The sequence below is a fragment of the Carassius gibelio genome, chromosome A6 (genome assembly GCF_023724105.1).
Source record: "Carassius gibelio isolate Cgi1373 ecotype wild population from Czech Republic chromosome A6, carGib1.2-hapl.c, whole genome shotgun sequence".
Classification (NCBI taxonomy): domain Eukaryota; kingdom Metazoa; phylum Chordata; class Actinopteri; order Cypriniformes; family Cyprinidae; genus Carassius; species Carassius gibelio.
Window position 1 is genome coordinate 4,621,236 of NC_068376.1, and position 27,877 is coordinate 4,649,112.

At 46.2% G+C, this 27,877-nt stretch overlaps 1 protein-coding gene across 2 annotated transcripts; it reads right to left on the reverse strand.

The window, feature by feature from the left end:
• Positions 1-2,401: 2,401 nt before the first annotated feature.
• Positions 2,402-26,874, reverse strand: LOC128015324 (transcription activator BRG1). Of its 2 annotated transcripts, XM_052599053.1 has the most exons (34): positions 26,758-26,874; positions 25,737-25,969; positions 25,546-25,663; positions 24,950-25,333; positions 24,392-24,490; positions 24,025-24,292; positions 23,471-23,597; positions 23,189-23,362; positions 22,527-22,700; positions 22,034-22,255; positions 21,754-21,884; positions 21,616-21,670; positions 21,412-21,530; positions 18,083-18,230; positions 17,837-18,000; positions 17,693-17,759; positions 16,742-16,852; positions 16,419-16,661; positions 13,529-13,642; positions 13,348-13,455; positions 13,073-13,159; positions 12,937-12,983; positions 12,694-12,860; positions 12,232-12,395; positions 11,929-12,156; positions 10,687-10,728; positions 10,263-10,340; positions 9,949-10,167; positions 9,625-9,881; positions 9,149-9,254; positions 8,955-9,056; positions 4,119-4,245; positions 3,819-3,955; positions 2,402-3,710 (listed from the first exon to the last, which is right to left on the reverse strand). In XM_052599053.1, the coding sequence occupies exons 2-34, from the start codon at positions 25,953-25,955 to the stop codon at positions 3,672-3,674; spliced, it is 4,845 nt and encodes a 1,614-aa protein (XP_052455013.1). In that variant the 5' UTR covers positions 25,956-25,969; positions 26,758-26,874; the 3' UTR covers positions 2,402-3,671. The 2 variants fall into 2 exon arrangements, with proteins under 2 accessions (XP_052455013.1, XP_052455014.1); XM_052599054.1 differs by lacking the exon at positions 10,687-10,728.
• Between the last annotated feature and the right edge of the window lie 1,003 nt (positions 26,875-27,877).

Genomic DNA, 27,877 nt, shown 5'->3' on the forward strand with positions numbered 1-27,877 from the left:
GGGGGGCGTGGCTCTAGCAGTGGTGTGATATTTAAAAAAAGTGGGACGTCAGCGCTGTGGGCGGAGCCTCGCGGTTAATTCTCTTATCATCATCGCAGTTTACACACGGGGCGCTTCCTCGAGCTGATAAGAGCATGAGTGATACAGAAGTATCCGAGCATCAGTCTCTGACTCTGTGTTACACACATGTTCAAGAGGGTTAGGGTTTTAAAGCTCAAATCTAACATGTATAGGGGATAATATCATTTACATGAGGCCAGGGCAGATAGAAGTCGCACAGTATAAATCCAAGAAACATAATTCTGCCTGAAACTGTGAAACCAGCTCACAGTTACTCAGAATGTCCCTTATCCTTCAAAAGAAGAGACAATTATTGATCAAACTGTAAAATACAGTTTGTTGAAAACAAAAATATTTCCCAGAAATCAGGATCAGAGATGAATATGCTTAAGCTGAATCGTATTACATAGAATGTAATGCCTGAGATAATTTGCTGTTTACAATATCATCAATAAAACATGAAATTCTAGAACATAAAACCAAAACAGTCTTACGGTCAATTAAAGTCACCTTTATTTATACAGTGTTTAGTAAAGTAGCTAATGCTGTGTCAGAGCAGGTTTATAGTGTTAAACAGGAAATTAGTGTGCTGATAATGCAAGAGGACAATAGAAAACAGTCAGTTTATCAGCTATAGTTCAGTTTTGATTCAGTGATGTGATAGTGTCACTAAACAAGCCAGAGGAACAAAACCTCCATCAGTGACAGAAATGAAGCCAAAACCTTGTGTGAAACCAGGCTCGGTCGTCCTCTGACCGCACCAAACCAGCATGATGTGCTCTGATTCCAGCAGCTCTTCACAGGGGATCTGTCCAGGGATCATCCAGCTCAACCGGAGGGAACACGATTTGCATTGTATTTGTAGATGCAGGGAAATGATGTTTCCGAGCTCCGCAGGCCTCCATTAACAGATGAAGTTACTCGCTGAATATCAGGAGCTCAGACTGAATCCAGCACATTGAACGCTTGTCCTAGTTTGCATATTTAAAATCAGTCTTCAGCGCGGAGGAAAACTAGTTTGCAAATTTGATATCCTGAAAGTTGAAAACAATCATATGCACTTTATAATGAACTGAATAGTGTTGAATGTGGTAAAAGTGATGAGGAATCAGGCTTGTGAAGCAGGGAGGGAGTTTCCTGAGGGTCAGACAGGTGTGTGTGTGTGTGTGTGTGTGTGTGTGTGTGAGAGAGAGAGACACAATGATGACAGATTCTCTGAACTATGTGGAATGTTGAAGATCAGGAATGAGAGAAACCTCGCCTCGGAAGATCTTCCCTCACAAAGGCCTTTGTGATTTGACCTTAGACTCTGTTAATGATTACAGCAGAAACTTCTCTAGTTCTACAGGAAGCTGTGAGGGACACTTCAGCTTGACCCCGATGTACACAGAGCAGACTCATGGAGAACGTGACTGTGTTTGCACGAGATCCTGGAGACCAGAACAGCTCTGCTCACAGCTTTACGAACCCCTTGCAGAATGTGAAAAATGTTAATCCTTTTAAAAGGGATCATAAATATTGCATGTTATTTAGTATTGGTCCTGAACAAGCTCCACATTACAGATGTGTACATTTAATCAAGATAATTCAAATATAACTCACTTTATAAAATTATCTGTTCAAAATTGTACATACCCTTTAAGCATATAATACCGTGTGTGTCATTATGTTTTGTTATAGCGGTTCATGTAGAATCCTCCAGCATCATCTCCATCTCTGACCCTTTCCAACTGTGAGCGTGTGATTGTGTGATCCATCTTTACACACAGAGGACAATGAGGGACTCAAACACAACTATTACAAAAGATGAATACATTTCCACATGCTCAAGATGAACAATGCATTAAGTCAGAGTCAAAACAGTGTGAATCAGTTTATGGTGAAATCACACGGTGTTTGGAGCTACTTTATGGACAAGAGTCTGTCCGTCTTTCTGTGTTTATATGTGGAGATACACACAAACTCTTCTCTTCAGAATGTTAGAGGCATGAGCAGCAATGATATTAATCTCACATGATCATCACATTCAGATGTAAACACTACAAACGTTGTCACTTTTCCTCGAAATCTCGTTTGTGAGCGTTAACGCCATCTAGTGGTTACTGTGTCAATACACACACTGCTCCTGTAAGGTCACGATTTAGTTCTAAACACAGTGCTTCAGAGTTTAGTAATACAGCAGTTTGTGGAGGGTTTGTTCTCTGTTCCAGCATTACAAGAAGCACATTAAGGAATAATCTTTAAACCACCCGAGAACCAGAAGACCACATCACCCACATCAGGTGAGCGTTTCATTCTGTGTATCAGTTATAAACACAATGGAAAACTACAAACACAGACATGAGGTTGTGATGTTTATTGTGTTTCATCTACACGCACAAACATACATTCACTACAGTAAGAGCTCATGCCATACAAAAGAGAGAGAAGTTCAGGAATAATATGATTAATCTACTACAGTAAGAGCAGATCAGCAGTCAAACAGCAGAAGCACACGATGAGCAGCAGCTGATGTGTCTAATACCGGACTTCAGCTGTGGTCAAGCTCACCTGTAGTGACCCTGATGACCCTGACAGATAGCTCAGGTGTGTTTGATCAGAGATGCAGCCGAGAACACAGGACCATTCCACCCTAAAGCGATCAGCAGTTACAAATCAACAGACATCATCCATTTTCAATCAAAGCTGGCGATTTCCAGCAAATACGAGCGACAGAAACAGAGTTCAGCATTAAACGAGCAGCGACACGATTCCGGGACAAACGACGAGATCAGACCGGGATCCGCTTCATAAATCCGGTACCGAGAGAGAGCTCTGCTCCCGCAGTCTCCTGAATCAAACACACCTGGTTCAGATCATCAGATCATCAGTAGAGAGTCCAACACCTGAACCGGGTGTCAGAAAAAGGCTGCGTGTACACTTGGCATTAACATGCGGCCAGTACCCGGATGTTGTCCACACACACACATCGAAAAGACGAGTGTAAACGCGCTTGTGATCGGGATGTTATCGTGTCCCGGTTCAGAGGAAGTCGAGGACGCAGTGTGATCAGTTTGAAGTTTAAACCTCGCCCTGTCTGTCGCGAGCTCGCATGTTCATGTCAAGTGTGAACGCATCCGTGCAGTGTTGTGAACCTCTGCTTCCAGTTATTCAGAGCACAGAGAGAGCTTATGACTGCAAAAACCCTCCGAACCCTTTCCTCAAGCGCGTGTAAGCCTTAAATCTGGTCTTGTAGCACACAGACAGCCTGAAGAACAAAACAACAAGCACATGAGCGTAGAACAGCTGCTTCTAATCCATTACATCTACTGTACATGCTAATGTTCTCCTAATGACACACTAGTGCAATTAACTGACAGCTTACTGGGGTTATACGAGATCATTTTACAGACGATCACAAATATTGCTCTTCTAAAACAGCAACGACTAATATTAAACAGAAACATGATGATGTCTGAAGAGCATCTCGGGCACATCCTCAGATCTCCTCGGTCTTCACAAGCTGATGATGAACGTGTGAGCGAACGCTTATTCTGCTGCTGATGAACAGATGATGGTGTTCTTCTACAGTGAGGTGTGTGTTTGTATCTTTAATGGTTTGCTGTGGATCTTCATCCCTGCTCTTCCTCACTGACGCTGTTGGACCGATCCTGAACAAACACACACACGTGACTTAACACACGATCAGACAGTGTTTCTTGTGCATGTGCGATTTCTGTGTGTGTGTGTGTGTGTGTGTGTGTGTGTGTGTGTGTCACCTCCTCCTGATCCTCGTCTGTGTCGTCATCACTAACTACAGGTTTGGCTCGCGTTCTTGCGGTTCTCCTGCGTCCTCTGCCGCGCTCTGCACTTCTGTCCTTACGGCTAAGTTTAATCTTCACCTTCATAGATCGAGCTGCACACACACACACACACACACACACACACACGTTATAGAGACACGTGGTCAGTAGTTCCTCTCTGCAGGTGGGCATCCAGCTAGCAGCTAGTTCCACATTTTCATTATGCATATGCATTAATTTGGCTGCCTTAAATAACTTTGAATGAGTTAGACTGACTCTCTGAATCAGAGCCTTCATCCTCTTCATCTTCCTCACTCTCCTCTCCGTCACTCTCCTCCTCTCTCTCGATCTTCTGACGCAGGCTGGTGAACACTGACTGCAGCACGATAGAGTCCTCATAGATCTGACACACACACGAGAGAGTAAATACATCTATGTGTGTGTGTGTATGCATAAGTGAGTGGTTGTGTGGTGTGAGTGAGTGTGTGTGTATATGAGTGTGTGTGTGAGTGTGCCTAACCAGTGATCGCTCCAGGTTGAGGGTCTGAGAGAGAGAGTGAGTGTCTGTGTGTGTGTGTGTGTGTGTGTGTGCTAGGGCTGTCAAAAAATTTGATCTACGTTGCATTAGAATTTTAGGTGTCCTTTAAGGAGGCAGCTTTAAGGCCCGCCCCGAGTATACCTCACATTCCACGTTTCTGTTCCGTCACACACAGCTTCGTCCGCACAGCTTTCAGAAGACGGATGAGCTGGACACGCAGTACCACTTCTGTCATCATTCACCTCGTGCATGTGCTGTTGTACACGCACCGTCCGCATGCAGGCACTTTTTGAGACCACGTGGACGGATGCGCGGTGACGACTAAAATTACATAATACAGTAGGTCAAATTATACTTTGGCCTTTATCAGTGGCGCACGAGATGCAATGAAAATAGTGTCATTGCATTATAATTTGTTTGTTAACATACAGTTGAAGCAACTAGATGCAGAGCTGCTGCGATGTTCACTCAAAATATTGCAGAAATAGAGAATGTGGAGAAGATCTTGTTTACTTCAAAACTGAAACCAAGCCATTCACACAGAACGTCTCCGGTTACTATCGTAACCTCGGTTCCCTGAGAGGCGGGACCCTACCTTCTCTGAAATCTTATTTGCTAACACCAGCTGGGGGCAGCTGGCCAATTGACGCATGCAAATACTGACAGGTTCGCAGGCAGTATAAATTGCATGGGTGCGAATATTACGTCAGAATCACGACTGAACACTAGCACAGCTGATCAAACAGCGACCATGGCGGCTTACGTAATGTCTCGTTCCCGTCTCTCAGGGAACCGAGGTTATGATAGTCTCGGCCGGAGAGTGAAATTACAGTCGCCAGGCCCGAAACATCGTTCACCGAAAACGCATGTAGGTCTCCAATGCGCTTTGCCGAGGCGAGAGGAAGAAGAGCAAGAAGGCAGTCTTCAGTCGAGGCTAAGGGTTTGAACAGCGGTAGAGATAGGGCCCTCAAAACTAGAGCTAAATCCCATGGCGGCACGAGGAGGGCCATGAAGGACACAATCTCCTCACTCCCCTGAGAAAACTGATTACCAGAGCATGCTTGCCAAGCGATTGCCCGTCAACCAAAGAATGAAAAGCAGCAAAAGCGGCCACATACACCTTCAGCATGGACAGCAAACTCCAGCAGTCCATTCTCTGCTGTAGAAAGCATAAAACATCTGACACAGAACAGGTCCCCGGGTCAATATGAATGTCATTGCACCATTTTGTGAAAACTCCCCACTTCAGAGCATAGAGGCGTCCTGTAGATGGTGCGCGAGCCTCCGTAAGTGTGTTCAGCACCTGTGAGTGCAGAGCGTCCTGCTCCTTTATGGTCCCCGCAGTGGCCACACAAGAAGGTTCCACAGCTCGGAGCTGGGGTGCCATGTTGTGCCATTTGCTTGAGACAGCAGGTCCTTCTTGAGGGGGATTTGCCATGGGGGAGCCCTCACTAACTCTCTCAGGTCCACGAACCAGGGCCGATTTGGCCAGTTCAGGGCCACAAGTATAACTGACACTCTCTCCTCCCTGATTTTGCACAAAACCATAGACAGAATCTTCACCGGAGGACACGTGTAAAGCCTGGCTTCCGGCCAGCGCGATGTCAGAGCATCTCCCAGTAGCGAGGAGTGAGATAGCGTGAAGAACGTCTGACAGTGCGTGTTCTTGCTTGTGGCAAACAAATCCACTTCCACCCTCCCAAATCGGTCCAAAATCATTTGAACTGACCCTGGGTGAAGCCCCCACTCTCCTTGAGGAATCCCGTTCCTCGAAAGCATGTCTGCTCCTCGCTTCAGGATACCGGGAATGTGCGCCGCTCTTATGCAGAGAAAGTGTCGGTCCACCCACAACAGGAGACTGCTTGTTTGAATAGAGAGAGAATGCGCTCCTGAGAAAGATGGGCTCGCATCGCCATCGAGTCCAAACATACTCCCAGATATGTTATAGTTTGACTCGGTAAAAACATGCTCTTCTGTATATTCACACGCAGTCCAAGGGTATCCAGATGGCGGAGCAGTGTTTCCACGTCACTGATTAGCACATCTCTTGAGTGGGCTAAAATCAGACAATCTTCCAAATAATTCAAGATACGCATTCTGCTCGATCTGAGGGGAGAAAGCGCTGCGTCCACACACTTTGAAAATGTGCGGGCAGCCGGGGCCAGGGCCAGGCCAAATGGAAGCACTGAATACTGATAAGCCGTGCCTTCGAAAACAAACCCGAGGAAACGCCTGTGGTGCGTTGCTATTTGAATATGGAAGTACGCATAATTTAGATCCACTGAGGCAAACCAGTCCCCAGGCTGTATTTGTGTCAAGGTCTGTTTCAGTGTTGTCATTCTGAATGCGCGTTTGTGAAGTGCTCGGTTGATGGGTCTCAGTCCTCCATCCTTCTTTGGCATCACAAAGTAGCGGCTGTAAAAAACGCTTTTCTGCTCGCTCGGAGGGACACGCTCTATCGCTCCTTTCTCAAGCAGACTGAGAACTTCCGGTCTCAGAATTGAATGATGAAGACTGGAGTGAGAGACGAGGCATCACGTCTCGGAGAAACGCTCTGTGACCGAATCCACGGTGTCACCAAAGAGGCCGGAAGGAGTGACTGGAATGTTTAAAATCGTTCTGTGGTCCGCGTCCTTCAGGTCAGCTAGGGTAAGCCATAGGTGCCTGTAAAGGATGACCATGAACCCCATGGAACGGCCGATGGTTTGAGCGGAGCGCTTGGTAGCCATCAGCACGAGATCAGTTGCCGTGCGCAGATCCCTGATGACATCAGCATCAACCACGCCACCATTGATGGATTGAAGTAGCTTCGCCTGGAACAACTGGAGAATCTGGAGAATCCCCTGCAGCAGCATAGGCTTTGTCCGCCTGGTGGGCTGTGAACCTGCACGGCTTGGAGAGCAGGCTGCGGTCCGAACCAGATGCTGAGGAAGACGGACACACGTGCGCAGCAACGGTCTCCTCGAATATGGCCTGTGTGGCAGAGTGGGTGCACGGTGGTTGGGGTGCAGCCCACGACTTCACCACGTGCTCATGTACGTCTGGGAAGAATGGGGTTCTTCTCCTCAATGCGGCCTGACCGTGGCTCGACTGGAGGAACCACAACTCCAGTTTACTTTTCACAGGCTCATCAGGTGCGTTCCAGGTGAGGTCCAGCTCCGTGATGGCCTTGCCGAGGATCCTGACGAGCTCCTCCTGGAGGACTGCAGGGCCCTCGTGGTCGGGGCGGTCTGACTGATTTGCCCAATCCTTCTCTGACGCAGAGAGTGGCATGGAGTCATCTTCCTCACCAGCTCCGAAAGCGACGAAGTCTGCGTTTCACGCATTTTCTAGAGAGCGATATCTTCTATCACCCTTGCACTCGCGTCTCGCACAACAGAGCCCCATGTTTAGAAAGCCATGTAAAATTAAGGTGGGTTCAGTTTTTTTCAAAAACATATCTTGAGACTTTATGGGGGGTTTTTCCCATCACACTTCATTTCATTTAAAAAATAATTTTTCACAGTCATATTTTCTTATGCTTTGAATAAACATGCATTTGTAATATTTTGCCCAATGCGCCCTCTTGTGGCCTCAGAAGAGAAGCCAAAAGCTTTTCTTCCCCCTTACTGAAATTATGCATTTTAAATTTGAATATAATTCATATATAATATAATAATATTTATTTGCAAATTCAAATTTAATTTTTCAGCCATTTTGACAGCCCTAGTGTGTGTGTGTGTGTGTGTGTGTGTGTGTCTAACCAGTGATCCCTCCAGGTTGAAGGTCTGAGCGTGTGTGTGTGCGTGTGTGTGTGTGTGTGTGTGTGAGTGTGTGTCTAACCAGTGATCCCTCCAGGTTGAAGGTCTGAGCGTGTGTGCGTGTGTGTGTGTGTGTGTGTGTGTGTGAGTGTGTGTGTGTCTAACCAGTGATCCCTCCAGGTTGAAGGTCTGAGCGTGTGTGTGTGTGTGTGTGTGTGTGAGTGTGTGTGTGTCTAACCAGTGATCCCTCCAGGTTGAAGGTCTGAGCGTGTGTGTGTGTGTGTGTGTGTGTGAGTGTGTGTCTAACCAGTGATCCCTCCAGGTTGAAGGTCTGAGCGTGTGTGTGTGTGTGTGTGTGTGTGTGTGTGTGAGAGTGTGTGTCTAACCAGTGATCCCTCCAGGTTGAAGGTCTGAGCGTGTGTGTGTGTGTGTGTGTGTGTGTGAGTGTGTGTGTGTCTAACCAGTGATCCCTCCAGGTTGAAGGTCTGAGCGTGTGTGTGTGTGTGTGTGTGTGTGAGTGTGTGTCTAACCAGTGATCCCTCCAGGTTGAAGGTCTGAGCGTGTGTGTGTGTGTGTGTGTGTGTGTGTGAGAGTGTGTGTCTAACCAGTGATCCCTCCAGGTTGAAGGTCTGAGCGTGTGTGTGTGTGTGTGTGTGTGTGTGTGTGAGTGTGTGTCTAACCAGTGATCCCTCCAGGTTGAAGGTCTGAGTGTGTGTGTGTGTGTGTGTGTGAGTGTGTGTGTGTGTGTGAATGTGTGTGTGTCTAACCAGTGATCCCTCCAGGTTGAAGGTCTGAGCGTGTGTGTGTGTGTGTGTGTGTGAGTGTGTGTCTAACCAGTGATCCCTCCAGGTTGAAGGTCTGAGCGTTCTGGCACAGCAGCATCACGTCTCTCTCCAGGTCGCTGAGGCTGCGGTATCGATGGCTCCTGATGCGCTCCTGCTCACACACAGAAGACAGAGGACTGAAACCTGAGCTCACAGATGCTGACTGTGTTCACGGATCTAGTGCTACTTCCTGGACACACTCACCTTGATCTTCCTGAAGTCCACAGGTTTGCGGATCAGCTCGTAGTACTCGGGCAGTTCCTTGCGTGACGGCAGCTGGATGAACACCTCACTTAGCTGACGGCCGTTACTAACATTCAGAACAGCACCAGACACACACACACACACACACACATCAGTCACGGAGGATCAGTGAGGAATAATTCATACACTTGATGCCTGTTTGACCTCTGACCCATCCTCCAGACCTTGACCGCTGACTCTGACCAGTCCCTGAGAAAACACCGTCTCTAATAAACCTGCAGCATCTCCAGCTCTAACTAACACTCACTATCATGAACCACATCCCCGTTCAGCTCCTAGCGTCCTAAACATCTGAACATCATGGACCCTGAGAGGGACACACAAACCTGTTCACCAAGAACATCTGAAGAACCCACAGAACTTTATCACATCCCAGAACTGGCTTCTACTGTTCTCAACCACATTTGGACACTCACTTCTCCTTATATTTAATCACAGCGTCCACGATCTTCTTCATCTTCTTGGTGAGCGACGGAGGGTTGGGCGAAAGCTTCTCAGACGGGGGACGACCTCGTTTCTTCTGTCTTTTACTGTCGTCGTCTCTCTCTCGTCCCCCACGAGCACCTGAAGTGGACGGGATGGCGTCCGGATCCCGATCACGCCTCCTCTTCCGAGTGGTTTTCTTATGCCGCACCTCCTCCTCGATCTCCTCCAGGGTCCCGTCCTCGATCGCCTGAGAACAGAGGGATGGATCAGGATCCAGCAGAGGATGATGGGTGAGAGAATGAAGCGTCTCTGACCTTCAGCCACTGTTTCTCTGTGAGTGAATCGCTGTAATCCACCTCCTTCCTCTGACGCGAGCCGCGGCCGAACATCTTCTCCTCCTCTTCCTCACAGGTGAGTCTTTCCACCTCGGCGTCGTCTTTCATGATCCACGTGGGCAGCTCGTCCTCCTCCATCAGACGAGGCTTTCGCTTCGGATTGCGTGCTTCCTCGCGGCGGCGATCCAGATCCATTCGCTGCGCAGAAGCAAAGAGATATTTGAGTTGATCTGGATCAAGTGCTGATCTGAATGTGTTACAGAAAACACAAGCAAGAGAAAGTGAAAGGAGACCATGAACTGGTCAAACTCGTCTTCACTCCTGGCGATCATCTGATTCACGGTCTCATCGTCCGGCACCTCGTCCTCTTCCTGACGGAGAAACAGACAAACAGCAAGCCATCAGAAGAGGATTAGAAGCACAGAAGTGATTCATGACCACGTTTACATGAACACAGAAAATAAGGTCTTGATTCTTCACAGTTAGCAGGATAATCCTACAGTATTTACATGCTAATAACATTCTCTCGCTAAATACTGGAGATGCTCTTATTATTATCAGATCACCTTAACGCTATAAAACTAAGTTATTATTAGTGCTTGTCACGATATATAAACATTTTGACTTCAATACGATACCGGACTCAAATATCTCGATACTAGTACTGAACCCATACCATGACAAAAATTACAAAAAGAAAAGAAAGAAATCTCTCACTTGACCAGTGTTCCTGTCCTGCTTTTTGAGCATTTCGTCCCCCTTAAAAAAAACAAACAAGATCACATGCCAGTGTCAGCACACAGCCTCGGTGGAGATCTGTGTTAGCTTACAGCAGGAGCTAGCGGCGGGAAATATGACCCAAATATTATTCAACACTAGCAGTCATTTGATCTCACAATAACAATTTATATCATGATATAGTCATTTTTGTTATTAAGAATAACATTGTGCAAGTAACAAACAAAAGGACAAATACAATAAAACAAAGACAGTGTTTTTAGGGAAAGGGCTTTCAAGAAAGAGATGATGGAGAAACTGAAGTCATCAAAATGTAAAAGTAAAGCACTGCATAGTCTTCACTGTATCAATCAAACATTCATACATGTGTCCTTATTAAAGCTAGTAAAGTTAGTCAAGATTAGCGAGTGATTTTCTATTTTTCTTGATTATCATTGTAGAGACAGACAGGAATATTAGAGTACTGTCACTTTAAGAGCTCCACGCACCCAATTTATTGATACACACGTGTTTTCTTTCTCAGCCGTTTATGTTTATTTCAGTCATAAACCAAGATGATTGTGTGTGTTTGACCACTTAAAGAGATCTGAATCTGCGTTTGCATGCTGGACTTTCGGACACGCCAGTTGTTTTTCAAGGTTTATTGCGCTTAACTCTTCTTAACATCAAGCTCGTCCCGCGCTTTATTTTCTCATTCATGCAGGTTTCTTCCTCGCTCCTAAACTCTCTAAGTTTAAGCAGCGATATATAGATCACTCAGGAAATAAAGCTCTTATTAAACCGCTGTTGTTCTTAAAGTATTAGTGAAATCAGGAATCGCACCATTAAAAAAAAAAAAAGTAGGGGATTTACGAAATCTTTTCAGTTCCGGTATATTGTGCAGCACTAGTTATTAAATGTATGCACAAATCCAGCGTCACAAACCCTTAAACGCATGAGAATAGTGATTAATTCTCACTTCTCCTCATGTGAGACGAATCTCCTCCAGAATGTGTGCTTGACCGATGTCTTAAAGCTTTTAGAAACACGTTTGGATGGATGTGAAAAATACTGTGCTACAGCTGATATTCTGGATAATTATTCTGGATAATATCATACGGCACCAGCCTCATTCATGATGCCTTTGTTAATAAAACAAGAGCAAATTATGAATGTATGTAATATTGGAATATTCTCATTCACGTAAATGTGGTCAACGTAGAGCCCAAAGAGACTCCTGACCTCGTCCTGCTCCTCGTGCTCCAGAATGGCCTGCAGAAACGCTCGGCGCTCGTGACTGGACGACTTCTGGTCGAACATGCCGGCCTGGATCACCTTCTGGTCCACGTTCAGCTTGTATTTAGCGGCCGCCAGGATCTTCTCCTCGACGCTGTTGACGGTACAGAGCCGCAGAACCCTCACCTCGTTCTGCTGACCGATGCGGTGCGCTCGATCCTGCGCCTGGAGGTCCTGCAGACCGAGAGCATCAGAACCACGCAGGACAAACATCGTCCAGCTGATGATGATGATGATGATGATGGGTACCTGATGAGGGTTCCAGTCGCTGTCAAATATGATGACGGTGTCTGCGCTCTGCAGGTTCAGGCCCAGTCCTCCGGCTCTGGTGCTCAGCAGGAATATAAAGTACTGAGAGGCCGGATCATTGAAGGTCTTCAGCAACATCCCACGATCCTCTGCTTTAGTGGTGCCTAAAACACACAAACACACACTGAGCCAAAGACCATTTCTATCACTAGTCTTCTGTCGCTTCTGAAGAAAGTGGATCTGCTGTGATGGCGTCGATAGAGTCGGGCTCTTGTCTCGTCACCTCGGCTGTAAACTATCTCTCTATTTGAGGACAGTTCTTCTGGAATCCCAGCTCCTCACTAACTATTCTGATCTCCTGATCTCCTGATCTCCTGATCTGAGGGACGAGATCATCAAGAACAATAATAATCATAATCATGCTATACTTCACAAACTACAGACAGAGAAACACAAGCTCACCGTCCAGACGCAGGTATTTAAAGCTGCGGTAAGCGAAATAATCCTCCATTATGGTCATCAGAGACGTCATTTGGCAGAAGAGCAGTACTTTGTGATTGGACGCTCGTAATTTAGGCAAAATACGATCCAGCACCTCAAACTTCCCCGAGGCGCGGTATAAATCAGGCCTGCAGGTCAGACATGAAGCAAAGGTTTATGTCTAATGTGTGTCACAGATAATTCTACAGCATTTCTACTGCTCACCCCTGAACGATTCCTCCTGAGAAACCCAGATGCTCAGAAAACGACTCCTGAAAAGCAGAAGGTGTCAGATTCAGCGACACAAGAAACGAAGGACTTTCAGCAGATGATAAACACCACGACAGAAACACTAACACACCTCGATCTGCTGGAACATGTACGGATGATTACAGATCTTCCTCAGCTGCATGATGGTGTTCATCAGAGTCTTAGTGCCGCCTTTACCCTGAAACACACACACACATAATCACACACACAAACTTACCCTGAAACACACACACACACACACACACACACACACATTTACACAGTCTGAATCTTCACAAGGGTAAAGAGCTGCTGGGACGTCTGTGACTCACCAGACTGTTCTCATGATCTCCACACACACACACACACACACACACACACACACACCTTCTTGTCCTTCTCGGAGCCGTCGGTCAGCAGCACTCCTTTGGCCTGCATGTGTCTGTACAGGACCCTCTGCAGCGCAGACATGTCACACTTGATCACGTACTCCACCTGCACATGGACAGAACGTGGGCATAAATCTATCCGAGGCCATGACACAGACACTGACCGCAGTCCAGCTCACCTTCTCAGGCAGCTGCGCTTCCACTTCCTTCTTCAGCCGGCGTAACAGGAAGGGGCGGAGCACCTTGTGCAGACGACGGATGATCAGGATGGTCTCCTCCTCATTCAGATCCACCTGAGAGACACAGCAGTCACGTCTCATTCCATCCTAGTTCATTTATTTCATCACAATGAAGTGAACATAGGGGTACATTTTAATTCATTTCACTACTTTGCTTTGAATGGTTGCCTGTAAAGGGCTGCGCTCGCAACACCAGGATCATGGGTTCGATTATAATAATAATAATACATTTCATTTGTAAGCGCTTTTCTAAGTACTCAAAGACACTTTACAGAAAATTGTAAAACAAATGTAGCAACATAGAAAAATTGTAAAGCAGAAGTAACAGAATAGAAAATAAAACACACGATAAAATTAAACATTAAAAGTAATTTTAAAAAGATTAGTTTTTGTCAAGATTTTGAATTTTGGCAAGTCAGTGCAGTCACGGATTTTTTGGGGTAGAGAGTTCCAGAGGGTTGGGGCAGCAGCAGAGAAGGCTCTGTCCCCTCAGGTTCGGTGCTTGGTCCTGGGAGGTAGAGTCGAGAAGTTTGCATTAGAAGAACGGAGGCAACGAGATGGGTTGTGGCGGTGGAGCAGGTCAGTGAGGTAGGAAGGAGCCTGGTTATAGAGGGCTTTATGAGTGAGGAGAAGGATTTTGAATTGAATTCGTTGTGGCACCGGGAGCCAATGAAGGTTCTTAAGGACTGGAGTGATGTGGTCGCGGGTGCAAGTGTGGGTGAGTAGACGAGCAGCAGAGTTCTGAATGTATTGAAGTTTGTTTAAGCTTTTCAATGTTGTGCCATACAGGATGCTGTTACAGTAGTCGATTCTGGAGGTGATGAAGGCGTGGATGAGGGTTTCAGCAGCTGAGAACGAGAGTGAAGGACAATGTTTTTTAAATGAAAAAAGGCAGTTCTGGTGATTTGTTTTATGTGCGGATCAAAGGAGAAGTTATTGTCAAAGATGACTCAGAGGTTGCGACTGTGAAGGGATGGAAACAGGGTGGAGTTGTCGATAGTGAGAGAGAAACTGTGAGTGGCCTTGGTGATGGATTTGGGACCGATGATGATCATGTCTGTTTTTTCACAGTTAAGTTGAAGGAAATTAGTGTGCATCCAGGATTTAATGTCAATGAGGCAGTTGGAAATAGTGGAGTGGGTAAAGGAGGTAATGGATTTAGTACAGATTTAAAGCTGAACATCATCGGCGTAACAGTGAAAGTTTAGACCATGGTGGCGAATGATGTTGCCAAGGGGAAGCAGATATAATATGAAAAGGAGAGGGCCAAGCACCGAACCCTGGGGGACACCTTGGGACAGCAGAGCAGTGGAGGAGGTACAGTTGTTAATGTGAATGAACTGTTGTCTGTCGGTGAGATACGATTTGAGCCAGGAAAGGGCGGTGCCAGTGATGTTGAGGGAAGATTCGAGGCGGGAAAGAAGAATGGAGTGGTTTATAGTGTCAAAAGCTGCTGTGAGATCCAGGAGGATGAGAATAGTGAGATAACCAGCATCAGCAGAGAGGAGGATGTCATTGGTGACTTTAAGGAGGGCTGTTTCAGTGCTGTGTTGCGAACGAAAGCCAGATTGAAAAGGTTCAAACCGGTCATTTGAGCAGAGGTGGGTTTTGAGTTGTTTGGCAACAGTGCGTTCCAGTATCTTTGACAGAAAAGGGAGATTGGAGATGGGCCGAAAGTTTGACATGATGTCGGGGTTTAGTCCAGGTTTTTTAAGAATGGGAGTAACAGCAGCCAGTTTGAGTGAAGGGGGAATTGAGCCAGTGCTGAGAGAGGAGTTAATGATTCCAGTAATGAGTGAGGAAATAGCTGGTAGACAGTTCTTGACAAGATATGATGGGATGGGGTCCAGGACACAAGTAGATGTTTTCATGCCAGTTATGATTTTGGACAGCTCCCCTGCCGACACAGGTGAGAACTGAGACAGGGACAGAAAAGTGAAGGGCAGGAGCAAGTGATAGGATGGGAGTACAGACAGTATTGACAGAGGAAGAGGAAAGGTTGTTATAAATGGTGTCAATTTTGGTCTGAAAAAATTAAAGAAAAGCGTTGCATTTTTCAGTTGTGAAAGAGTTGGTGGTAGTATCACTGGGTTTGAGAAGTTTATTTACAGTTGAGAAAAGAGCCTTGTGGTTGGAGGAACCAGAGTGTATGAGGTGTGAGTAGTAAGTGGATCAGGCAGTCTTGAGAGCTTCTTTATACTGCTCGAGGTAATCTGTATATGCTTGAAAATGAATAAATTGGCTTTCCTATGAAGCCTTTCAAACTGACACTTTCGTGATTGGCAGGAAATGCATGAATTGATAAAAATGTATAATCTGACTGAATGCAATGAAAATTGTTTTGGATAAGATCGCCTGCAAAACATGTGAAAGTAAAGTAAATATCAGGTTACATCTTCAAGGATGATAACTACATCATTTATATAACTATACGTTTTAATAATGACCCTAATTATTCCACACTAAACGATAACCATGATAACCAACCAATCAGAATTAAAGAGCTTGGGCATTTAAAGCAGTAGACGACAAAACAACAGCACGCTTAAAATAAACCTAGTGTCGGTCAAAATAATTATCATTACAGTTCCTGGAGTGAAGAGGCCTTAACGGTCAATTCCTGAGCGATGACTACCTTCAGCTTTTCTCTGTTCATTTTTTTTTTAGACAAATAATCATGTTATAATGCACATTTCTGAAAGTCTGATTCATCCTTATAAGAAGAAAGATGCTAACACACTAACACAAGCATGATTAGCATCCTTGTTTATAATCGTTTGTGTCTGTGTGTGATAACGGCTCCGTGTCAGAGATGTGTCGTCAGACGGACCTTCTCTCCGGTCATGGCGAAGGGTGCGTTGAACCACTGCTCAAACGTGCTGCAGCTCTTGAAGATGGTGGGCAGCAGGAAGTTGAGCAGCGCCCAGAGCTCGGGCAGCTTGTTCTGCAGCGGTGTCCCGGTCAGCAGCACGCGCCGCGGCGCCAGGTAATGTGTGTTCAGCACCTGCGTCAGCTTACAGTGATGGTTCTTCATGCGATGGCCTTCGTCCACGATCATGTACTTCCAGCGAATCTGTGTCAGGTGACAGGATCTCATCAGTGCGTCTGGACGAGGTCACAGGTCAAAGGTGACCACACAGAGGAACACGTTACCTTGGCCAGCACATGCTTGTCTTTGATGATGTATTCGTACGTGGTGATCAGCACGTTGAACTTGCCGCTGCGCAGCTGTGGGACGAAGGCTCTTCTAGCAGCAGGAGATCCCTGAACACACACCATCACATGATCAAACCAGCGCTTGGGTTCGTGGGAAGCTACGAGATCAACTCTAGTGGTCAACCGATATATCGCCGATATTTTGCATTTTTCAAATATCGGCATTGGCTGATGAGTTTTTCTGCGTGACGGCCGGTCCGTGTGAATTGAATGTTTAAACTTTAAACTTGTGGTTTCAAATTAGCTACGCTTTATGGACACAAGCTTCCCAGAATAATGAGTGCTTACTTTTTAATTATATTTTTATTAAATATTTATTTGTGAAAAATACTTTGTTTATTTTACACATTTATTTTTTAATCCATTGTCGAATCATTTAGAATTTCTTAAATATTAATAACATTTTTTTTTACAAAATTATAATAGCCTTTATATCAGCTATCAACCCCCTGCTTTCCAAGATATTGGCTGTCAAAAAAACAATATCGGTTAACCACTACTACTGACTACACTAAAACGGCTTAAAGTAACTGTGAAATTGAATATTTACTTCCTTAAAACAAAGTGACTCAAATATGAGGAGCATCATCATGAGTGTCACGTAAGATTCGCACAACACAGGCACAATATAAACTTAAGTAGAGCTACTTTACAGCTGAGCTCATTTCATGAACAATGAATTATACAACATTAACACTGTTATTTTCATGTTTATTTACATGAAATCTGTATTGTATAAAGTGCTATAGAAATAAATATGACTTGGCATAAGCTGTATTATCACATGGGCTCAAGCAGAAGTTAAATACAGCCAGTTTAGTCACTCGCCAACACAGATTCATGTTTACTCCACTACAGTACATCAGATCACGTCTCTGTGTGTCTCACCTTGTAGGAGACTTTGACGACAGACGGCGCCCACTTATCAAACTCATAGACCCAGTTGGACAGAGTCCTGTCAGAGAATCACAGTGTTCATCAAACACACAGTGAAGAATGAAAGCTGATATAAAAACAGGCTGAGGGACTGACGAGAGCGGCACGATGATGAGGTAGGGTCCGTTCAGACGCTTGTTCTCCATCAGGTACGTGATGAGCGCGATGGTTTGGATGGTTTTGCCCAAACCCATCTCATCCGCCAGGATCCCGTTCAGATTGTTGTTATAGAGAGACACCAGCCACTCCAGACCCTTGATCTGTGGAGAAACAATCACAGCATACATTCAGCGTGTCTTGTGTATACCAGTCGTTAAATGTCTGGTAAGAACGCCGAATTACCTGGTATTGCTTGAGTTGACCGTTGATTAGCAAAGACGACTGTTTGTCCACCCGCTCAGTGACCGCATGAGCCACGGCGTAATAAGACTGTAACCCACGAGCAAACACTGCGCTGCCGTACTCATCATCCACATCCTGTTTAGCATGCCTGCAAAGACACACACACACACACACACACATCAGAGACATGAGACACGCACACATCAGAGACATGAGACACACACACACACACACACATCAGAGACATGAGACACACACACACATCAGAGACATGAGACACACACACACACACACATCAGAGACATGAGACACACACACATCAGAAACATGAGACACACACACACACACACACACATCAGAGACATGAGACACACACACACACATCAGAGACATGAGACACACACACACACATCGGAAACATGAGACACACACACACACACACACACATCAGAGACATGAGACACACACACACACACATCAGAGACATGAGACACACACACACACATCAGAGACATGAGACACACACACATCAGAGACATGAGACACACACACACACACATCAGAGACATGAGACACACACACACACACACACATCAGAGACATGAGACACACACACACACACACACACACATCAGAGACATGAGACACACACACAAACACATCAGAAACATGAGACACACACACACACATCAGAGACATGAGACACACACACACACACACACACACACACACATCAGAGACATGAGACACACACGCACACATCAGAGACATGAGACACACGCACACACACATAAGAGACATGAGACACACACACACACACATCAGAGACATGAGACACGCACACACACACAAACACACATCAGAAACATGAGACACACACACACACATCATAGACATGAGACACACACACACACATCAGAGACATGAGACACACACATCAGAGACATGAGACACACGCACACACACATCAGAGACATGAGACACACACACGCACACATCAGAGACATGAGACACACACACACACACACACATCAGAGACATGAGACACACACGCACACATCAGAGACATGAGACACACGCACACACACATAAGAGACATGAGACACACACACGCACACATCAGAGACATGAGACACACACACACACACACACATCAGAGACATGAGACACACACGCACACATCAGAGACATGAGACACACACGCACACATCAGAGACATGAGACACACACACACACACACACATCAGAGACATGAGACACACACGCACACATCAGAGACATGAGACACACACACACATCAGAGACATGAGACACACACACACACACATCAGAGACATGAGACACACACACACAAACACACATCAGAAACATGAGACACACACGTCAGAGACATGAGAGACACAGGCACACAAACACACGTCAGAGACACGAGACACACACACACACACACACATCAGAGACATGAGACACACACACACATCAGAGACACGAGACACACACGCACACACACATCAGAGACATGAGACACACACACACATCAGAGACATGAGACACACACACACACATCAGAGACATGAGACACACACACACACACATCAGAGACATGAGACACACACACACACACATCAGAGACATGAGACACACACATACACATCAGAGACATGAGACACACGCGCACACACATCAGAGACATGAGACACACACGCACACACATCAGAGACATGAGACACACACACACATCAGAGACATGAGACACGCACACACACATCAGAGACATGAGACACACACACACACATCAGAGACATGAGATACACTCACAAACACAAAAGGAGACATAAGACACACATGCACACACACAAACACACAACAGAGACATGAGACACACACACACAAACACACAATAGGAACATGAGACACACACACACACACACACACACACACAAAGACATGAGAGACAGAGGCACAAAAACACATGTCAGAGACATGAGACACACACACACACATCAGAGACATGATACACACACACACACACACACATCAGAGACATGACACACACACACACATCAGAGACATGAGACACACACGCACACACACATCAGAGACATGAGACACACACACACACACACACACACATCAGAGACATGAGACACACACACACACACATCAGAGACATGAGACACGCACACACACACAAACACACATCAGAAACATGAGACACACACACACACATCAGAGACATGAGACACACACACACACATCAGAGACATGAGATACACTCACAAACACATCAGAGACATAAGACACACATGCACACACACAAACACACAACAGAGACATGAAACACACACACACAAACACACAATAGGAACATGAGACACACACACACACACACACACATCAAAGACATGAGAGACACAGGCACAAAAACATGTCAGAGACATGAGAGACACAGGCACAAAAACATGTCAGAGACATGAGACACACACATCAGAGACATGACACACACACACATCAGAGACATGAGGCACACACACATCAGAGACATGAGACACACACACACACATCAGAGACATGAGACACACACACACACACACACACATCAGAGACATGAGACACACGCACACACACATCAGAGACATGACACACACACACACACATCAGAGACATGAGACACACACACACACACACATCAGAGACATGAGACACAAACGCACACACATCAGAGACATGAGACACACACACACACACACATCAGAGACATGAGACACACACGCACACACACATCAGAGACATGAGACACACACACACACACACACACATCAGAGACATGAGACACACACACACACACACACACATCAGAGACATGAGAGACACAGGCACACAAACACACGTCAGAGACATGAGACACACACACACACACACATCAGAGACACGAGACACACACACACACACACATCAGAGACATGAGACACACACACACACACACATCAGAGACACGAGACACACACACACACACACATCAGAGACACGAGACACACACACACACACACACACATCAGAGACATGAGACACACACACACACACATCAGAGACATGAGAGACACACACACATCAGAGACATGTGACAAACACACACACACACACACATCAGAGACACGAGACACACACACACACATCAGAGACATGAGACACACACATCAGAGACAGAGACACACACATAGGTTCAGACTGCAGTGCTGAGAGTGTATGAAGAGCCTGTAAATGCTGATGATTGCAGTGAGGCTCCAGCTGCAGCAGATGTGCGTCAGGTGTGTGTGAGTTTGTCCTACTCTATAATGTGACGGGCGTCCACTTCAGAGACGTCCTCACTGTCCGGGTCAGGAATCTTCTTCTTCTCTTCTGCAGGAGTTTGTGACTGCATCAGCTGAGGAGCTTCCTCATCCTCTTCCTGTCAGGAAACAATCATAGAAGGTATTTAATGAATCTTGTTCTCTCAGTTTAATCTGGTATGGTCAGAAAGCAGCTGTAGGAACCTCATCCTCCTCCGACCCAGAATCCTCGCTGTCTGACCGCGGAGCGACCTCGTAACTGAAGAAAGAGAGAGAGAGAGAGAGAGAGAGAGTGGAGATGATTGAATCATTAGCAGCACAGATGATCAACTGTCCTCTTACCCAGGGTTCATCTCCAGCCACGTGTCCAGCTGTCCAGCTTTAGGAGCGTCCACTCCAGTCAGAATCTTCCCACTGTCCACGTGGATCACCTTCACTGGAAGATCACTCATCTGACTCGTCTCATCCAGAGGCTGCAAACATCATCATCCTCATCATCATCATCATCCTCATCCTCATCATCCTCATCCTCATCCTCATCCTCATCAGAGCCTCATATAGATCAGTGCAGCAGACTTCCACAACTTTCCTGAAATATTGGATATTGTGACGCTGCACCCACCTCTCCATCGGGTCCCAGGGCCCCCGACTGGCCCTCTGCGTTCTCCAGCTTCTTCTTCTTCCTCTTCTTCTTCTTCTTCTCTTTCAGGGCCTGCACAGCTTTATGAGCGCGGACCAGCTCCGTCAGATTAGCCACGTACTCATCCGTCTGCTGCAGCAGATACGCCAGACGCTTGTCCTTCTTCTGGTCAATCAGCTTCCTGTAACCCTCCTCATCCTCAGCCTGCAGCACAAACACACACAACACACACCAGCTACACACCTGACCTCAGGTAAGTGTGTGAGTGTGAGTGTGTGTGTGTGTGTGTGCAAGTGTGAGCGTGAGTGTGTGTGTGTGTGTGTGTGTGAGTGTTTGTGCATGGTAGTGTTTCTGTGTGATAATGTTTGTGAGTGTGTGTGTGTGTGTGTGTGAGTGTTTGTGCGTGAGGGAGTGCAAGTGTGAGGGTGGGTGTGTGTGTGTAATTGTTTGTGTGAGTGTGTGTGTGTGTGTGTACCATCAGGCGTCTCATTCGCTCTTTCTCGATGCGCTCGTTCTCTTTCTTCTGCTCGCGCTCAGTGTTGGCGTGGTATGTGGCCACAGCTTTGGTCAGTTTCTGTATCTTTGCGGTGATGGACCGATGGTACTCCTTGAAGTCTTTGGCGTGCTGCAGGATGCTGTTGAGATATTCCTGCAGAGCAATGAATCATGGGAATTATCAGAGTGACCGAAGTGTGCTCCAAACGTCTGAGAACACTTGTGGAAATGTTTATTTTCCATTCTCCTGTAATTAATAAATAGACAAATATTTCATACTAATCATATGATCAGCATCACAATAGGAGTGAGCAGCTGAACTGCAGAAGGAAGAGTGAGAATCGGTCACCAACTAAACCTGATCATCGTGTTCTTCAGCGGGACCTGAGATGATCCACAGAGCATCTTCAGCTTCACTGGAAGAACAACATGATCTCTGATCTTCTGTTTGATCGCTTAGAAACAAATAGAGCCCCTTTTTCAAAATATTGTGTTTTTTTTACATCATAACTTTTCCTTTAAAATCATAAAATGATCTTCTTATTTGTAGGTTTAAATGAGATTTTGAATCCCAGATTCCAGTGTGCTCTCAGACGTTTGGAGGAATCAGAGATCCGCTGTGAATGTGCTAGAGCTGCTTGCCTGGTGTTTCTGCCTGCGTTTGCGTTCCTGTTCGATCTTCTGCTGTTTCTCTAGTTTCTCTGTGATTCGCGCCTCACGTAAGGACTGTCTCTTGTTGCGCTTGTAGCCCTTTGAGTCCAGGGAGGTTTCTAAGGCCGTGTCGCGTCTCATGCAAACCACCACCTCCTGACGCAGCTGTGAAGACAGACAGATGAACATCAGAGCGCTATAGCAGAGGACGTTCAACAGATGCACTGAGGAGGTGGACTGATGTGGATCACAGCATCAGTCCGGGTTCATCACCTGTCTCTGGAAGTTGAGCAGTCGGAGTGCTTTGAGCTCAATCGTGGCTTTGGTGCGCAGATCTCCAGCCAGAGACCCTGGAAGATTCTCCAGCTCCTGAATACGGTGAGTGATACGAGCTTCCAGTCTGCAGAGAGACAAGGCATCAGACGTCCTGGAACCACTCACTGAACATCAGAGTGACACATCAAACAACACCAACGAGACCATCTGTGCCTGAAAAACGTGTTTGTTGGAGGATTTTTTTTTAAAGCCACTGAACTTCAGGCTCAGGGAACCGGCTGATTCTTGAACTATTACCAGCAATCATGAATGAGTCTTTACGGTTAAACTGTACATTTCAACTATTTCATAGTGATTAGGAATCCAAGTCCTAGTACTCAGAACAGACCATGGAGAAAATCACTTCAGTGCAGATTCACTAGAAAACAAACCTCTACAAGCCTAACTTCTTTTGGTTGAGAGGAGGCTGGTTTGACAAACAGCAGAAGCTGTGTCCTGAGGAGATCATTGGTTTTCTCACGTCCATCACTGCCTGCGGTTCTGTGACTCACCGGTACTCTCTCTCCTGCAGGATCTCCACCGGATCCAGACCGCAGGGCTTCTGAACCGGTGTGATGCGGTTCTGCTTCTGGTGCAGCGGCACCATGGTGGTGGGTTGAGACGGATGGGCCAGGTGTCCTGGAGACTGGGTCTGTGGTGGCATGACCGGAGACGCAGCGGGCGGCACAGACGGTGGCGCGGGAGAGGGACGTCCAGTGGGCTGCGGCGGCATCAGCTTCTGAGGAGCGTTCGAGGGAGTCGCTGCATTGACCAGAGGACCTGCCACACAGACACACATCATCACAGACTGCTTCACCATTCAGAAGAACGTTACCGGAAGAAGTACAGCCAGCACAGGCTGCACGGATGCGCTCTCACCTTCAGGCCATGGTTTCGGGGGCCCGTTGTGGTTCTGGCCCTGAACACCAGCTGGGACTCCAGAAGGTCCAGGAGGAGGCATGTTGGGTCCCACTAACCCTGTGGAGCAACCGAAACAAACTAACCCTTTACTAAAGTCACCACAGACGAGCGCAGCGCCGCACCTCCACTCCATCAGTGCTGAGCATCATTCAGAAGAGAAGCCAGGAATACACTTCAGTCTGAACTAGGAGCGAGATACGCACAGAACCCAACTGTGAATTTAAGGACTGGTTGTTTGACTGCGTTGAAATTCTTTTGAACTTTCAGTCAGTTCATCTTCCTGTCACTACAGTTTAACATCCTGTGTGACCAATTTAATTCAATTCAAATGAAACCAAACAACTAAATTCTGAATTTTGCCCAACCCTGCACTCCATAACCAATTAAACATTACAATACGTACCTTGTCATCAGAGAATGAAATCCCATCATCAGTAATTGATTTAAACTATCAGCACAAGCATGAAGCGCTCAGATACAGGTGTGATAGATGAAGTGTGTCGGGTGTCTGCTCACCATGTCCTCGGCTGAAGCCGGCGCTCGCTCCTCCGGCTGGAGACGGACCCTGGGGCATCCCTGGCATGGGACGCTTGCCCTGCACCGCCATCTGCAGGTGTTCTGGGAGCGGCTGCCCGCGCGCCAGCATCTTATAGGCCATGATCTGCGCTCGCAGCTGGTGCAGCTGGCTCTGGTTGAAGGGTGTCGGAGCGGAGGAGCCGCTGGAGCCCGGGGCCACACTTTGGCTTCCCGGACGGTTCTGCTGCGAGAGGGTCTGGCCGTCCACACCGTCCAGCGAGGCAGAGCTGGAGCCAGAGGTGGACAGGAGAGGACCTGACGGAGGCCCGCTGGCGGACACAGGACTGGACACGTGCTCTGAAGAGCCCAGCGGAGACGGGTATCCTGCAGGAGACAGAAACAACACTTCAGTCAAACAGTAAATCATCATCCTGTCGGTGACGGAACAGACCGAAGCGCTTCTCAAATGCTGAGTCTCATGCAGCACAGTAAAGCATTAACTGAATGCACAAATTAAAATGCAACTAGGGACCCGAAAACTGACATCAGTCAGAGTCTCCCTTTGTCTGCTGATGGTGAAGGCTGTGAAGTGTTACCTTGCGAGTGCTGGTCCATCGGGCTCCCTGGACGGGTCATCCCACTGTGACCGGCCCTCATCGGAACCACCTTCATCTGACTGAAGCGAGCGTCTTCTGGAAGGTTCTCCTCCACTGGCTGTAGGACAAATACAGACATTAATAGAGATATGAGCTCATCTACTGGGTTTAGGGTTGGGTCAGACCTCCACCTTGTGCATCTGGTGCAGACTCTCCTGGCTGTATCCCACAGACGCTTGCGGAGGAAAGGAGAGTCCTGTGGAAGTGGCTGGTCCAGGACTGGGGCCCATCATGCTGTGTGAGGATCCAGGGGACAGTCCGGACCCCAGCACGGCCCCTGGAGACGGACCTGGACCAGGCGAGGGCCCCGGACAGGGTGTGCCTCCTAACGAGGGCTCCGGGGTGGACATGCCACAGACTCAGCCTGCATTCAAGGTTCGGGAAAGAACATCTGTGCCCATTAAAATCTTTTTAATTTATGTACATTATTTATATGGCGTCCAAAACTGTTTTGAATCTAAATTTCTTGTTTCTTGTTTTCTAAGTTGTGATGCTTCACAACATGATCCAGCTGAAGAAGTGAATTACAGACGCATTCACATAACATCACCTTAACAGCAGGTCCTGCATCTTTCACCTGTTAATTAATTTATTTTATTTTTTCATATCATTTTAAATTTTATTTTATATATATATATGAAAAATATATAAAATAGTTATCATATATTTTCATATATATATATATATATATATATATATATGAAAATATATGATAACTATTTTACTCAAGAAAACTGCCCATTTTGAGATTGTGTTAGGTTTCCATGACTTTTCCGGGCCTCAGATTCAGAACCACCATTTCTAATGTCTCTGTGTGGTCCAGGTCTTCTGTGATGCATGATGATGCTGATAATGATGAAATATGATTCTGCAGATCAACTCATCCCTGCCTCTGGAAACATCTAACAGCGGCTCGTTATGGGAAAATAAGGCATGCATGAACATCTGACAGGAGAATAAAATGTCGCCCCGCTCGCGCCGCTGCAGTGGTCCTCCGCGCGTCATCCGCCGCCTTTGATCTCGCATCGCATCGCTGCAGCGCGACGGACATCATGACGCGCGAGGCGGACAGACAGACTGCTGTGCTGTGCTCGTGTTCACACTACACAGATCGATAGGATAATAATTCCTTGCGTATTTCATTAGACTTACCCTCGATATAACGAGAGAGGCGGACGCGCTCGAGCTGATGACGGTGCGGTTAATTACCGAGCAGCGCCGCCGACATCCGCTCCGTTCATTCGGTCGATGCTCATGTACGGAGCGCCGCTGCGGACATAGAGATCGAGTGAAAGCGAAAGAGATTACATTTCTAAATTATGAAAAGATATGTTTCATATTATATAAATAATATTTTGTCTTTTGATGTTTTTCTTTAATTATGTATGGTATAGCTGTAACAGCTGATGTTAATTTCTGACCAGAATAAACACATGTCTACCAACTAAATGAATATCAAAAACCTTGACATAATCATTCTGTAGAGAAATATACAGATACTTTGTATACTGTGTGTAATTTAAATGCATCAGTATTTCTGACTTCATGCTCTTAATCATGTTCAGAGAGACAGATATACATCATCCAAGCTGTGTACGGTGGTGCTGATGGGAAACTGCAGGTTAAAACTGTCCAGCTTGTGTTGTTTTTATCCAGCTGATCTATTGTAAATCTATGGCAGAACAAAAGAGACATGATAAAGCCCAGTATTGTGACCCATACCCAGAACACTGAACAGAACTGAAACACACAGAAAATGACAAACGCTCCGTAACAAAACAAGCAAGTGATACTGAAGGACATTATATATATCTTGAACTTCTTCGGTTCAGGGTCATTGTGTCATGAATGTTAGAGTTACAGTGTTGGGCTCGTTACTCCAGATGTTTTATACACTGTATTTTACTCGTTACTAGTTACTCCTTTCAAAAGTAATATTATTATTTTCCTTATTACTTTCTGGCAACAGTGAATAGTTAAATTACTTTTCCTTCACGCCCCTGTCACGATGGCGATCCAGAAAACACAGGGAGAGAGAGATCCAAATGCAGGTATGCTTTTATTGGGGTAATCCAAATCGTAATCAGTCCAGACAGGGGTCAAAACCAAAGTAACAAATCAAACATGAACAGACACTAAACACACGGGCAAGAACAAGACTAGAATAGTCGTGAAAACTACAAGGACTGCGTGACACATACTAAACAGACAGGTGTAAATACACAGGGAAATGACAGTGCTAATGGGGAATTGACTGAGTGCAGTGATTAGA